Here is a 15,731-nt window from a genome sequence, read left to right on the forward strand (position 1 = left end):
TATAAGCACCTGATGATCCAGCTATTAATGCACACCATGAACATTGACCACTGTTGTATCAAATGCTGGTTTCTGTGGCTTCCACTGGATTTCATAGACTTGGAATTTCCAGGTTTCTCACCTTTCAGTGGAACAGCTTGAGCAGAGAGGTCAAAGGGGTCATAGTAGCTGTACATCGCCTGCTTCCAAAGTACAGACATAGCCTGATCAGAGGAAAGGACCTCCACCACCGGTTCCTGGCGACTGCACCCATAGTGCCTATGCGATAAGAGAGGAAAGAGACAACGGTTAGCATAGCGTGATGAGTGGGACATTCAGAAGGATATAGATTGCAACAGCAAATGTTGAGACAAAATAGAAAGGGGAACAGTGTGCACAAGAGAATGGGAGGGAAAAAAGGAAGAGAATAATGAGACTGAGAGATAGACTCTAATGTTATTGCCAGCCAGGAGACACCTGTCCACCTTCCCTCAGCCTTTAAAGCTTCCGCGAATGCCCCACGCTTTACCACGAACCAAACCCTCTGAGGGACAGCAATGCTATAATTGAAACTATCATCCTGCAGGAGAGGTCCAATAGTTCTGCACCTCTTCCACCCTCCACTGAACTGACAACACTCTAAGGGCCTGATTCATGGAAGTGTTTTATAATGGTGCAATCCCATAGGGAAACGTTCCATGAATCAGGCCCTAAGTATTTCCTCATTATACTCAAGAAAAGAATAGCCACCTTAGCATACCCTCATCTTTTCATCTAAAATTGATCACTCAGAATGCATCCACATGGCATGTACTGCAAACAAAAACCTTCCAGCCTTTTACAAATTTCGGGGGTCCAACACAGTCTTCTCTTTGACATGTTGGCCATTCTTCATGAAGACAATTCTGAGACTGCTTTTCCCACATTTCCAGTTTGAGAATGATGTGAATAGTCCTGCTAACACCATTTGAACTTGAGGAAGACTCCATTCCCACTTGCAGTGTATTGATGGCACATTATCTTACTGAAGTATCCCAGCTTCTAATTTAGAGGTGTGTCCTCTTGGTTTGCCAGAGCACCCAATCATTGGGAGTGTCCGCAGGATCTTCTTCACACCCTTTAAATTCAAGGACAACTCACAGGGAAGTTCCCTAATCTTTAAAACAGAACCCATGCATTGTTGGTTCCATCATCCCACCTTTATGGTGATCTCTGTGGCTTTCCCAGACCTTCCAGTTTCCTTTTCAAACTTCAGGGGAATCTTTAAAGTAATTATAGGGAGGATTTATGAAGTGGGGTCTTTTCCAGATTTTGAGTGCTCCCAGTTGCTTAAACCATCTTTTCCTTAGACAATCTTCCACCTCTCTTGTTTAAGAGGAATTTTCAAAGTGCTCTCATCGCTCTTGCTGCTCGAGATGAATCCTTAGGGTTGGTGCAACACTATTCAGTCTTGAAAGGACTTGATAGGAAGGATCTGTTGTATGGCTGTCAGTCCCTATAACTGGGAACACAAGCCTACATGCCATCTTGCCCAACAGTGTTGCTTGGTGCACACCCTCTTTCACATGAGAGGTTATACCTTGAAGTCCAGGAACCTTCTAAGCAAGAAAGGGAGGCGTTCATTTCTGGGACATAGTGTCCTGACTGAATCTTTCTTGAGTGTCATAGACTGGCATGGTGATTCCGCCAAAGCAGAAGGGCACATAAACATAGTCATAGTCATAACCAACAAGTCCACACATACCACAATGTGAGCACAGAGCCTGGTGATATCAGCTTTACCTTTTCCACCCTTTTCCCCAGTACCAACCCCCCAATCTCCACCCCAGACTTCTAATCTACCACCCAAACCCTGGTGCCCTCGTTCTTCAATGTTGGCAAAACCCTCCTTTCATGGGTTGAGCAAGAACCCTGGCCCAGTGGAAAGTTGTAAACCACCATCCCACAGTCATGGTTAATTGTACTGGTTAATTTTCCTAGCCTACCTTACACTCATCTCCAAAGCACCTATGACCAAGATAGCATCCAACCAGGCCAGGTAACTCGCCATCTGAGGAGGACAATGCAACACAAGGAGCCAAGATATCTCCAGATTTTAATCCAAGGCATGCAAGAAGGAGAAGACTGGCAATCAAGCATTATCGTGCTATGCTCCCACATTCTGGAAAAAAAATACCTACTGACATCAAGTTGATTCCAACCCTCTTGAAGACACTGCGCTTCAAGAAACACCACACCTATGATTAGGCAGATTACTGGCGTTGAAGCCTTCTTCTCTGCCCCACTCATCTTCCTCTCAACTATCATGGTCCACTACCTATACGTGGGCTACAGTCTGCTGCTGTCTAGTAGGTCTGTGCTTTGTAACTAGTATACTTATATAGATACATGGATACCTACATGCATACATAGATACTGTGTACACAAAGTCACTCCAGACAGTATCCAAGGAATTGAATACTGTACAGCAAGATAAAACTTAATACTAGAGTATTATTATCAGGAATAATGACTCAGATTCCCCAGTCCCTTGCAGTTAGCATTAATTTTGAATGTCTTCTGTAAAAGGGATGTAGATTTCCCCCTCATCTCGAGAAGGAGTACTTCGATGCTGCTGTTACACAAAAGTCCTGTGCTGGGTCAGCTGTTACAAATCTTCAGTTGTCAGAGCTGATTCTGACCCATGTATATGCAATGTAAACTAAGATTCGACTTAAAATGCAAGTACACACCTTAATCCAAGTACAGCTCATAAACAATATTTCATTAAATGATGCTCTATATTGCAACTCAATGTAATTGAAAAATTCGAATTTATGTTTACATTGCCTATTAATGATTCAATTGCATGGCACAGAGGCTTATAATTATGCATTTTGTTGGGATGCAAGTGAAACATCCTAGTCCGACGAAAAGCTTTAAATGTCGATTGGAGGTCGCCAGAGGTCTGGCTTTCTACCCCTGTGGTCTCCCTTGCTACCCCTAAAACATGTTTTTTTTAAATTATTTTTTTAATGGAAGCTCCTGGGCTGCTGCCGGCATTGCCATGTGGCTCTTTGTTTCTGGAGTGGCTGGTTTTCTTGTTCAGGCCTCATAAAAAAACAGGGGGTTCCACAAGTGTAACACTTTGAGCAGTGACCCTAAATAAGAAAGAGTAGGAATAACAAATAATTTGTCTTTCTGCAATTCTATACAATAATTGCTAGACTCATTAAAAGTTTATTTCAGGAACACTTCAGGGAGTGAGTCACTGATTTAGTCTGTTCTTAAACACCTCAAATTCGTAATGCAGACAAAAGCTTCCAAAAAGCATTTAAAGCAGAATACACATCCATTTTGGACTTTGTATTTTTCGTTTCACAAGTTGCCGTCATATCATGTTTCTTTCTGCTATTGTCTCTGTTATGATCATCACAAGACATTCCATCTCTGTGTCCTCGGTCACTTCATAAAATCCTTGTGCCTAAAAGCTTGTATAGAGTGTAGACATTTTTGACCATAGCACATAAAGTAGCCTTTGATTTCATTGTGCCACAATGAATGCTTTGTTGTAATGTGTTTATCTTTCCTATCTCCATGGCATGCTGTTCAGGATGTTTGTTTGCATGTATGAGGTAACGAGTGCCCAGAGTAAGGGATGCTGTGTGGGTGCGCTGCGTTTCCTGCGCTACTCTAAATTCTTTAATACACAGTTATGAAAACTCCCAATGGTATGTATTTTGCCAACCTCTGAAGCCTGACAATTAGATCCACGTAGGCTTGACATGACATGTGGCCAACTTTGCACCAGACCTGCAGATGAACTTGCCAGTTGTTAAATCTCAGTTACCAGTTTAATGGTATCCACTACAGAGTGTAATTTGCTTTCTGACTTCGAGAACATTCAGACATGTAATTGCTCATTCTACTATAGTCGGTAAGAAAGATAGCTATAGCCGTTAAAACAGCTCAGTGAGTTGAGCGCTCACTGCTGCATTGTGCGTGTGTGTGATCTGCAGGTTGCAGGTTCAAATCACAGTAAGACCAATTTAGCCTTTCATCCTTTTGAGGTTGATAAATGAGTACCAACACAGGCTGGGTGATATTGTATGTTCTATATAAAGCCCTTAAGCGCTATATAATAACACATCATTACCTTTTGGCCTTGGACGTCTGCTTGCTTCACAGTAATTTGGTAATATGGGCCTATACACACTGATATTAGCGATACATATGGTGATCCGTTCTTGTACGAAATCTATATCACATTACTGTGATATTGTACCCATATTTGTTGTAGTGTACTTAGGAACAATGCTATGTGATGCCACTTTCTGTTTTGTCAAGAGGCGAAAGATCGTGTTCCATCGTTTCCTGTGCTGTCACATTGGGGTGGGGTCAGATTTTATAATTTCCTGTGATGTCATGAGAGAGCAAGGGTCGTGTGATGTCACTTCCGGTACCCCTGGCATTTTGGTGAAATGACGTCCCTAATTTAGACTGTGAAAAATATATTAGCATGCGGCCTAGTGCTAGCAGTTCTCATTGGGCGGGCCAGAATGTGCATGTATCCATTTGTAGTTAGATTTGACACATATTAGAAACACTGCATAGCCATACAGAAAGAGGAACAATGTGTTCACATTATGGTCCTATAGGTTAAAAATAGGGTGAAGTATGTTGCAGTTAGCAGTAGTCTATGGTATTATGTTTTAAGGGATGTGCAAGTAGGTAGCTCACATAGGTAGGCGTGTGAGATGGAGTCAGAGAAGAGTTGCGGTAAAGGCGAGGTCCGGGGGCTAAGATAGCAGGAGTTACGGCATATTGGATTTTAGGGCATGTTACAGAATGCATTTTTGAAAGTATTAGAAGCAGGCCTAAAGTGAAGCTGCGGCGCTGTCCAGTTAATCTTGAGACAAGTTCCCCTTGCTTCCCCCACATAGAGGTAATGATGTCAAGATCACAGGCAGCCATGCAGTGTCGATAACAGTTAATTGAGTCCAGCTGCAGAGCCCGCAGGTGCTGGCAAAGGAATGTTGGGTCAAGGGAGGAAGGGTAGGCATGCACCTTTTAAAGGTTACATTCATATGAGCAGGGCATGGGGTTCTGTGATGCCAAGAGGCCTGGTGAAGATTTAGTGCACTACTGCCCTTACCCGAAGAGTGGTCATTCTATTTGAACTGCAGGGGCCACACTCTAGGGACAAATAAATAAGCAAACTTCATACATAAGAATGGGGCCCTGATCACGTCATTCATGGGCACCTGGGTTCCCAGAGAGATAAGGGGCAGACGTGCTAGGGCTGCACATAGATTTGGGTTGGGAGGAGCTGAGGTGATGCCAATAAATGTATCTACATGGTCAGGGAGCTGTTTGTGCGGGCCACTGTGTCTGGTATAATGGGGAGAGCCATTGCATTATCAAAGCAGAGTTGACCTCGCAATTCACACTTCAGGATCCAACAGAGACTGCACATACCTTGATGGTCAAGAATAATTTGCTTGTTAAAGAAATGTATTGTGGTAACAGTGTACCTGGTAGTGCATCAACTCCTACGTTTCATGGTGGCAATGTAGTAGGTGACACGCTTAGGGGAATGTGTTTAGATAATTTGTGAACAATAGATTAATGGACCAAAGGGGATCATTGGAATTGTAAATAGGTGTTGGTCAATGGGGAGTGCAGGATCATACTGTGATCTATATTATGCATGGTTTTGTTAATTTGTGGTTCTCTTCTATAAAAGATGTAACTTCTTTGGGTGGGGCGAGCTCCATGTAAGTTTGGTTCTACGTGACCGTCTTATACGTTTGGAGGCAATAAAACATTGTTTTCCCGGCAAACAGTGCATCGATTATTTGGCCTATTTGGGATTGTTTTTAATTGTTCGGGTTTTCATTCACGCTACAATTTCATTTCTTTCTTCATTTTCTGTAGCAGTAAGAAAGTGCAAACAAGAAAGGAAACTCATCACCAAAACCTTATCCCCTGTATTACAAGCCCCATAATCCACATGCGCGTATTAAGGATCATTAGACTGAAGCCATCAGTGCTCTTCTGGAATTATTAATCCTTCATGAACACAAAGTCAGTCTACTTTTCTTACAGCCAATGGGTGCCACAGGTGATAAGTACCATCTCTCTTAAGGGTACAAAACATACAAAAAATAATATAGGCGATTGTGATCCTTGCACTAACCACATGTATTTACAGTAAGGTTCTGATGCATGTCTCCCTATGATAAAACACGTCAATGTGTCGTGTGCCTATCACAGCACGAAGTAGCCATAGAAGTTGCAATTGTGTTCAATCAAAAGGACCACATTCTGCACATTCTGCAGGTATCACAAAACCTACAAGACTACTTGGGAGCCAGGAACTTTGAGGTAGGGAGCGGTAGGCCTCATATAGCTTAGACAAAATTAACTTTGTATCTCAGAGGCCTTACAAAAGACCATTATAGGTCAGACGGCAATATCATTATCAAAAGATAGTATGTGCCAATACCTTTTTTAATGTTTTGTATAGATTGTCACTATGCCCAGAGTGGTACATTTAAACAGTATTTGAGTGAGGAGATGAAGTTGTCCATACTGAATTTATATGTATAGTTAAGTATTTCAAGATGTCTGCACTGCCTTGCAAAGGCTCCATGTGATAATATCTCCACAAAAATATTTTGCGTTTTTGCAGAGACATTATCATTAGGAACATGCGTTTTTAAGGGGGCGGGGCCACCCCGCAGCCCCAGCTCCCATTTACCCCATATCAGGGGAGTTGCTAGGTCTGGAAAAGACCGGGAGCTACGCTGATGTTGGAACTGTTGGGACTGGGAGCTAGCTAGTATTTTGGCTGTAGCTCCTGAGATTCTATCCGGGGCTACAACCAAAAGATCAGGGGCTATACCCCACTTAGCCCTCCCTAGCAACGCCCCTGCCTCATATATTGTCCCAATATATAATGTTGCCTATGCCATTTCCCGGCGACTATATGTATGGCGACATTATATCCAGTGACAATATTACCTGATACCCTTGCAAATGTGCATAGTGCAAAACGCATATCATGTGCCAGCATATGTCTCTATGTTATCCATACGTGTCCTTGGTTATCTGTTCATATGACTTTTTCCATTGTATTAGTAACTTGGGTATTGATACCTCTGCTTAGGCACACATTACCATGTTTTATGCTTAGGCCCACATTATCATACACTAAACTCATAAATGTACTTTTTTGTCTTTTTATTACAATAAACACCCAGTTCAGAACAAAGAAGAGGTATTTTTGATGTCTTAAAATATAATCAAAATACTACAGTACAGGGTAGCACGTATGCCTTTTGTCATTGTTTATCTGGACCCTGTTTATCGGTAACGTAATGGACATGTTTCAATACACTAGGTTTACTGTTGAAAGCTATTTTGATTTTTTGGTGCAATGTTGGATAGGTGCATCACATTGCGGTTTCTGGGTGCGGCACCTGCCGAGCTAGTGCATCCTCCTTCCTTGAGAACAAAGCCCGGTGGAGTGAATACCAGTGTCTCCAAGAACTGCAGTCATGATGCAGGGCTGCAGTCAGGTTCATGTGAGACGTGGTTTTCACATTATAAGATTCTTCCCCAGAAGATGAGATAAGACCAGTGGCCGAAGTGTACGAAAAGAAGTAGTGGAACTATGTTCCCTGCTGGCCAAACCCCATCACCACACCCCTCCCACCCACAATACAAACCCCCAAACACATGCACCTTCTGTTTAAAGGAATGTTCACTGTAGTGCACTGAAAGTGCAAGTTTCAACTTCTTCCTACACTTTTATTTTAACACGAAGCAATTTCGGAACGGTTTCTTTTTTAAATAAATGTATAGGAGCAGTAACACTTAATTAAAAAAGTAGAGGAGCACCGCTCCCGACCGCTCCTGCTCACTTCGACCACTGGATAAGACCATTATTTTTTAAATTTGGGGCCCGATTGCCTCCCTTGTTTGCTAGTATGAAGTCGTAGGGACCCACTAGATCTTCCCCTGCTGCTAATGAGACTATGGATACTGGATAATGTGGAGTCGTGGTTGATGCCACTACTGCCCCTTTGCAAATGCTGAATCAGAAAACTGTGTTCACTGTGCTGGGGAAAAGTCCCTGTGCTCTCCTTCTGTTCAGTGAAAAAGGTTTGCATTCATTTTGGAGGCAGGTTACAATTTGTAGCCAACCTCTTGGCTGTAGGTAAAAATGGTCAGATTTCTGTTTTGGAAATCTATCCTGCAATGCATCTGGAGGTAAGCCAGAGGTATTTCCCTACTCAACTCCGAATCGGGCAGGCAGTAGAAATGGCTTTGTTTGGCAAATACCTTTTACAAGCACTGCCCATAATGATATTGGAACTGCTCCACGTTTTTTTAACAGGAACCTGATCAATTTCTCTGAGAGCAAAGATGGTTTCAAGCTGAACACGCCATCAATGGAGAAATGCGAAGCGAGACTCAATCTCTAGTTTGAAAAGTTAAGTAGCAGTTAAAATAAACTACCTGTTTATTGTCAAGGTCGATCTTTGTCTCAAGTTCTCTCGCTTCCCAGATCATTCAGAATGCATGTGCTTTATATTAGCCCAGTCCTCCTGACAAGTACGTTTCCTCGCATCACCCATGAGTACAAACTGTTCCATTCATCGCAGATCCAGATCTGAGGACTCATGCTGCCATCTTGTCTATGAGCCCCATATCAGTTTGAATAACATTTCAGGTCTGAAAAAGGCCCGCTGAGACCCCTGTTTCCAGTGCAGCTGGTGGAGGCCCGCAGTCTGCAGGGGAACTTTCCTAAAACCTCTTTTCCACCCCAGCCTACCCAGATTTTCTTCTCCACCGTTCCAGCGCCCAAACAGAGGTTACTCACGAGGTAATAAGGTGGCTCTCCAGAGGGGCGGGTGAGTCATACATGGCCAGGCGGTCCCTGCAATCAGTGCGCTTCCATTGCAGGCGTAGTTTCACCATGTGGCCCCTGGGGGCCTGGATGTGCCATAGGCAGCGAGTGAACAGGTAGTCAGGACCCTTAAGTGAAGTGACTTCACCCTCCCTGAGGTAACTGTATCGGTAGCAACCTAAGGAAGAGGAAGGAACAAGAAGAGAAACACTCAGCAAGGGCACATGTGAAACACAAGAGAGGCGATTAGGGTTCCAGAACAGACCCAGAATTGAAACTCCATGAATTAATTCCTTCATTTGTATATCACAGTGTGATCAAGCACCAGGTGTTGCTGTGAAACCCGTAGCTTTTTTCCACCCTGGTTTTGGATATTCAATTCACAATAAAGATCATTTTATTGGACTTATTTTGTCCTGTTCTGGAGCCTATTGTTTGCTGCGCTATGAGGGTGCCCCCAATCTCCTCCAGAAAGGACAATGCAACACAGACAGCCCTTTTAAACTGAAGCTACAGTGTGTATTATACAAATCATCAATAAGCATATGAAAGGGTGAAACATGGCATTTTCAGTGCATAGGACTGGTGATAAAGGCATCACATAGATGTCAATGTCAATGTTAATGTTAAAGGTATTAGTACCGCGCACTGTCACCAAGGGAGTTGGTCCCCAGGTGCTCGGGCAGATCTGCAAAACATGAAGGCAGGGAATCTTTATAGATTTATCATGCTCAAATTATTGAATTTTGGTTAGTTCTCTTGGTATGGTTGCTGCATGCTTTAAACAGTGTGGATATCTCCAGGGTAGGGACTAGGTCTGAGCATAAGTGATGGTCTACCTGCCTTAATAGTCACCTGGATGTACTCAAGTAACCAAAGGACGCTCATCATCCCACATTTAATAATACATTCATTTAATTGTATAGAAAATTGATGAATATTCCACTGACGTATCCACAACATGTTTCAGGAATGATCTGTTCCTATATGAAGTGGCATGACAAGCAAAAGGAGTTGCCAATTACTAAGGCTTTGAAAATAAAAACAATAACTCACCCACCTTTTAGTGCATTTGTAGAAAGTTAAGGATTCAAAGCCAATGAAAAGTCTTACGCTAGAAAATATGAAACTAAAGAAAACCAATTCTGTCCTTTTGAGAAACAATGCTCATATTTCACATGCATTATATGCAGCCCAAGAAACTCATTGCTCACACCTGCTAAGATTGCATTATAGTCTGTACTCCACATAAGGCATGTTCATGGGTGAAACAATTGCCCCAATTGAGCTTAAAAATGTATGTAGGATTTTGAAATTAATATTCTATCCAAAAGATCTTCTGTGCTCATTATATTGACAATATTTTTCTCATTTGAATACCTTCATTAAAACACTCAATAAAAAACATACTGACATCAAGTTTACGAATCGGCTATCAAACTATCTCTTAGATTTGAGATACCATGATATATCGTCATAAAAATCTATTAGCTTGTAAAGCATTGCGTTGATTCTCAAAGCTAGGTCCATCCTCAAATACTCTAATAATAATAACTATTATTATTATTTCACAATCTACAAAAAGATATACTTTCTTGCAAGTATAATTGTTACATCCACCAAGCCTAATCATTCATTTCCCATCGTTCCAATATCTGTCTACCAAGTTAATATGTTCAGAAGAAATACATTTTCAAGAAACCTCAGTTGATCTTGAAAGATGGTTTATTGAAAGAGGATACAGAGCACCCATCATTAGAGCAATGTGTGAAAAAGCTTCTAACATTCCTCAACATCAAACATCATCGCAATTCCAAAAAAACTCCAATGACCGGAATCTTCTGACATGTATCATTGAATCCATCAGATGTTAAGATTAACAATGGGCAAATATTGCAGTCAGGCCCAGAAATGCAAATAATTTTAAAAGATCCTCCCTTATTTTCACATAAATGAGCAGCTAACTCAGGAGACAATTTAAATCTAAAGGACACAGTATGGTGATAGGGTGTTAGGACTTATAGAGCACAGACTATCACCATGAAAAGGCATCTAAGTGCTAAACAAGATCTAGAAAATAGCTCACCAAACCACACGGCCATTTAAAATACCAGATTAATGCGGAAACAAAAAAGTCTGAGCAGCGCCTGAATTACAGGTTGTTTTCAATTAGGAGAAGGGAGAACGGTAAAGAGTTCCATCCTAGGACATCGTACAACCTTCTAGCATTCAAACTCATCTTTCATGCAAGAGATCCTCAAACGACAGAGTTAGACTGCATTTTTAAAAACGTTTACAGTGCCTCACAACCAGTGTCCCTGTTGACTACCATAGTGGAAAGTACACGTTCAGGACATGAGTGCATGAATGACATTGGACATTGGAAATCTTTTGTTTCAATCTTCTGTTGCAAAACTGTTGTATGAGATAACATAGATCAATAATGAATCAGGATAAAGGAATTGACACCAAAGTCACCTAGATGCGTGGATTGTACTACTATTGGTCTTTTGTTTTTACACTTTGGCCCACAATGAACGTTTACTATAGCACATTTTCATCTATTTCTTTATGAATTACTTGAAATCAACAAAGTGGAAAAAAACTACATAACCCAGTGATCTTAAATATCAGTTTATTTTTACTATATGTATGATATTGCCAGGTAAGTAACTCTTGAATGTTAGACATATATTTGGTCTCACTGCACTTTGGGTTGAGCACAAATAGTTAGGCAACATCTTGGTAGGTGTGTGCAATGAACCTTTTGCAGTACATATAATCAATGTGAAAAATAGCCACTGATTCCCTTAATGAGATTTAAGATCTGCTTTAGTTCAATGTTTGTTATCTTAAGACATTTCACTGATTTTGAATTCTAAACTTTGAAAAATGGCACTTAGAGAGGTAATCTATTGTTATTTTGTTTGCAGCATTAGTAATTGACAAATGGTTTAGCTTTTCATGCCACTTGATAAAACAAAAGTTCAGTTCTGAGCTGTGAGAGGGATTTGTAGAGAAGATGATGTAAAATCTGTGGTTGCAAACATACTTCTCCTTGTCTATGCCGCGACAACACTTACCAGCAGTGTACCCAAGCACGGCTGCAAGAATCACAGCATTGTGAGCACTGTGAGCTGCACTACTGGCGATGAAAGGCGATTGGAGGGGGCTCAATTTAGCAACTCATATTTTATGAAAAGCATCTCTGAACTCAATTTAAAAACACAGTCAAAATAAACAAACTAGCAAATTAAGCAAATAAGAGTAATCCAAGAACTTAAAAAGGAAATAAAAATCATACCCAAGCTCAAAACCAAAATGGACTGATCTTTCTCGCTCATCTCTGAAAAGTAATAAAAATGAACATAAAGTAACAGAACAGAACAGGCATTGAAATAAACGTTTGTTCATGATCTCAAGGCCGGTCAAGTCTATAAAACCAAGGAAGCTATTTGGTGAGCGCCTGTACCCCAAATCTTTGAGTTTCCAGCAAATACAGACACCTTGAAAGGAGGTAACCTGGTGACATGGGCCCTCATTATGAGGTTGGCGGTAACCCGCCAGTGCTACCGGGGTGTTGCCGACAACCCCTTATTACCGTTACTGCCGCCTGACATCTCAGTGCTACCGGGGTATCACAAGTGGCGGCGGTATGGCAAGTTCCCATTCCCATCGAGTACCACAGGACTCCATGGGAATGGAAACCCTGATAACAATACTGGTGCTTCAGTGAAAAACATGCTGCTAGGGGCCGGAACGCCTGTGGTAGTTCAGTGCCCCTACCGGCAAACACAGAGTGAGCCGGTCCGGAAAAGGTGCCGGTAACCTGTTACCAGCGCCTTCATTTCTGGACTGGCTCACTGATAATGAGGCCCATGGTGTTACTAACAAGTTATTGACACCATGTCACCACGTTACCGCCTTCAATGAATGACTTCTGTGGTGTGACGGCGATAGGGGAGTATACAATACAACAGAAGTATACCAGCCCCATGGGGTCGCTCTGTCTAAAGTAGTACGCATTTTTTAAACCCATTTTCGTGCACATTTTTTAAACTCATGCTCGTACGCATTTTTTAAAAACACCCCGTTTCCTTGTTTCTAGTGTCAATTTTAAACACCCCTTACTGCCGATATCAAGGAGTCACTAAAACAACTACCCGGCCGTTAGGCTTGAAAGGTTTTACCTTGTACGAGACAACATATGTCTCCGTATAGTGCCCTATCTCCCTCATACCACAGAAGTCATTCTGTCACTCAAGCATCTTATGAACAAAATGTGCAAGTATGAATGCAATGTTAACACACTGTTTTCATGCCAACAAGCTTGACATGTCACAGACCAATAAGCACTGATTAGTTAACAAACAGGTTTATGAGGTGCAGGCAGTTACTGTGCAGTATACACAGAATTAGGAGCTTTGACATGCTAATGGCCTCTTCCCATTGAGCTGCGACTTGACAGAGAGTGTCAATAGCCCCTTTCTCCGTCAAGTTAAGACTTGTGTCTGCCCCAACCCAGTAATAAAAGATAAAACATCAAAGAAATAGATTTGGAGAATTCCTTGGGGCAGCATGTGAAGCCCTGCTATGAATATAGCATAACATTATGTCAGAGCCCTTAACAAAAACCAGCCTGCACCAAACAAAAAACACTGCCTATATTAAGATTTCATGAAGGCAGATGTCCTTGATTTACACTTCAATATATCACATATGTCCATGTTTTCATGGGCAAGGATGCGAACTGTGGTTACTCATACGTCTACGTGGGGAGGAGTGCCCATGTGCTAACCAGCACACACCCGTGTGAACATGCGGCCTGACTATGCTGAATAAAGGCGTCGGCCTGAGCGGACGGTCTCAGAGTCGGCGAGACAGCAAGCACAACGAGTAAGCCTCCATTATTGCTCCTTCATTGCCTCATCTAGTGGTGGGCCTTGCTTGCCTTTCCTAAGCCATAAGCATCCAGGATCACAAATCACCAGTTGAGCCAGCCAAGGTCACCCCGGGCAGCCTGCCTGACCCTTCTTCACAGAGCAGTCCTCGTACATCCATGGGTCCCTGACCCCACGAAGTGAGGACACCACAACTGGCGACGAAGGTGGGATGAGGGATGAATCCAATTATGAGGGTTTGCCCCTCTAACCTCCCACCTTTACCCAAGTCCACCAACCACCCGGGATTCGCTCATGCCACCCCACCCCAGAATTTGAGACTTTAGGTTCAACTTTGGCTGTAGAACCCAGGTGGGCAATCAGAGTTGAGAATCTAGAACTGTTTTTTTTTAAATTAAATGTAGGTGCTTTGGGCAAATGGCATGCCTCTTCCACATATAAAAACAGTATTACAAATCATTTACATCCTTCATCTCAAACAATGACTAAATACAATTCACAAACAACATGATAAAAGGTTAATATAAGGGTTACAAGCTTACAATTCCTCAATTAAGTGGGATATCGTACATTGGGCACATATCTAAAAAAACATCTTGTCCATAAATCATGACACAATACTATAGGTCCAGCCTACGAATGTAGACCCTCTGGGATAGTTTACCTAAGAATTACTCCCTTATGGTAAAAGCAGTAGCCGAGGTGACCAGTGATCTGGCCAGGGATGTCATTTAGGTCTCCCTTGGTACCCCTGTGGTCTTGCTTGCTACCCCTGTGGTCTCCCTTGCTACCACTAAAATAAAACACACACAAAATGATTATTAGATTTTAAATGTAAGCTCCTGGGCTGGCTGTGTCCAGCGCCATGTGGCTGTTTGTTTCTGGAGTGCTTGGCTTTCTAGCTCAGGCCTCTTAAAAAAACAGGGGGTTGCACAAGTGTAACACTTTGAGCAGTGACCCTAAATAAGACCGAATAGGAATAACACATCTGGAATTCTATACAATAAGTTCTAGACTCATTAAGGGTTCGTTTCAGGCACACGTCACGGGGTGAGTCACTGATTTAGTCTGTCCTTAAACACCTCAACTCAGCCTTTCATCTTACTGAGGTCGATAAATGAGTACCAATATTGGTTGGGTGATATTGTATGTATATTTGTTCTATATAATGTGCTTAAGCTTAAGTGCTTAATAATAACACACCATTATCATTTGGCCTTGGACGTCAGCTTGCATTCACAGTAATTTGGTAATATGGGCCTACACACACTTATATTAATGATACATATGGTGATCCATTCTTCTTTGAAATGTATGTCATATTATAGTGATATTGTAACCATATTTTTCGTTGTGTACTTAGGAACAAGGCTTTGTGATGCCACTCCTGTTTTGTCAAGGGGTGAAATGTCATGTTCCATCGCTTCCCATGATGTCACTTCAGGGTTGGGTCAAATGACTTCGCTTCCTGTGATGTCATCAGAGGTCAAGGGTCATGTGATGTTACTTACGCTGCCCTGGGTGATTTGGTGAAATGACGTCCCTGGATCTGGCAATATAAATCGTCGACCAGAATTGACTTGAGAGATACCCGGGTTCTGTGTGCAGGAAACGTCGATACCCTTTCCTGTGCTGGAGAAGTAAAACTTTTCAACCAGTTAAAACATGTTGCGTTGTTTCAATTTGATTGGAACATAGTCTGCATATACATTTGTCGAGGGGAGTCTCATCCCACGCACCAACATATTCTGGCACAGGCAGTATGTTGAAGTGTAGGTAGGAAACAAACCCGCGTAATTTTAAGCTAGAGCATGTCATGAGGTAGTTCTGTGGGTTCTTTAGCGGGGAACCCTGTTTTACACATTCTATGTACCTCTGTTTTTTACTTAGCTGTTCCATGCTTTCCACTTCATTATTATAAAATGACTTTAATGTTGTTCCATCTCTACCAATGG

At 42.0% G+C, this 15,731-nt stretch overlaps 1 protein-coding gene across 1 annotated transcript in view; it reads right to left on the minus strand.

The window, feature by feature from the left end:
• The window catches only part of TMPRSS6 (transmembrane serine protease 6), a 392,699-nt gene that overhangs the window by 155,717 nt on the left and 221,251 nt on the right, over positions 1-15,731 (minus strand). The window contains exons 6-8 of the mRNA XM_069653013.1: positions 12,180-12,221; positions 8,849-9,053; positions 122-258 (exon numbers count right to left, since the gene is read on the minus strand). Coding sequence (XP_069509114.1) covers positions 122-258; positions 8,849-9,053; positions 12,180-12,221 — 384 coding nt within the window. The remainder of the gene's footprint in view (positions 1-121; positions 259-8,848; positions 9,054-12,179; positions 12,222-15,731) is intronic.

Source organism: Ambystoma mexicanum, chromosome 3q (genome assembly GCF_040938575.1).
Source record: "Ambystoma mexicanum isolate Mex_15411 chromosome 3q, UKY_AmexF1_1, whole genome shotgun sequence".
Lineage (NCBI taxonomy): Eukaryota > Metazoa > Chordata > Amphibia > Caudata > Ambystomatidae > Ambystoma > Ambystoma mexicanum.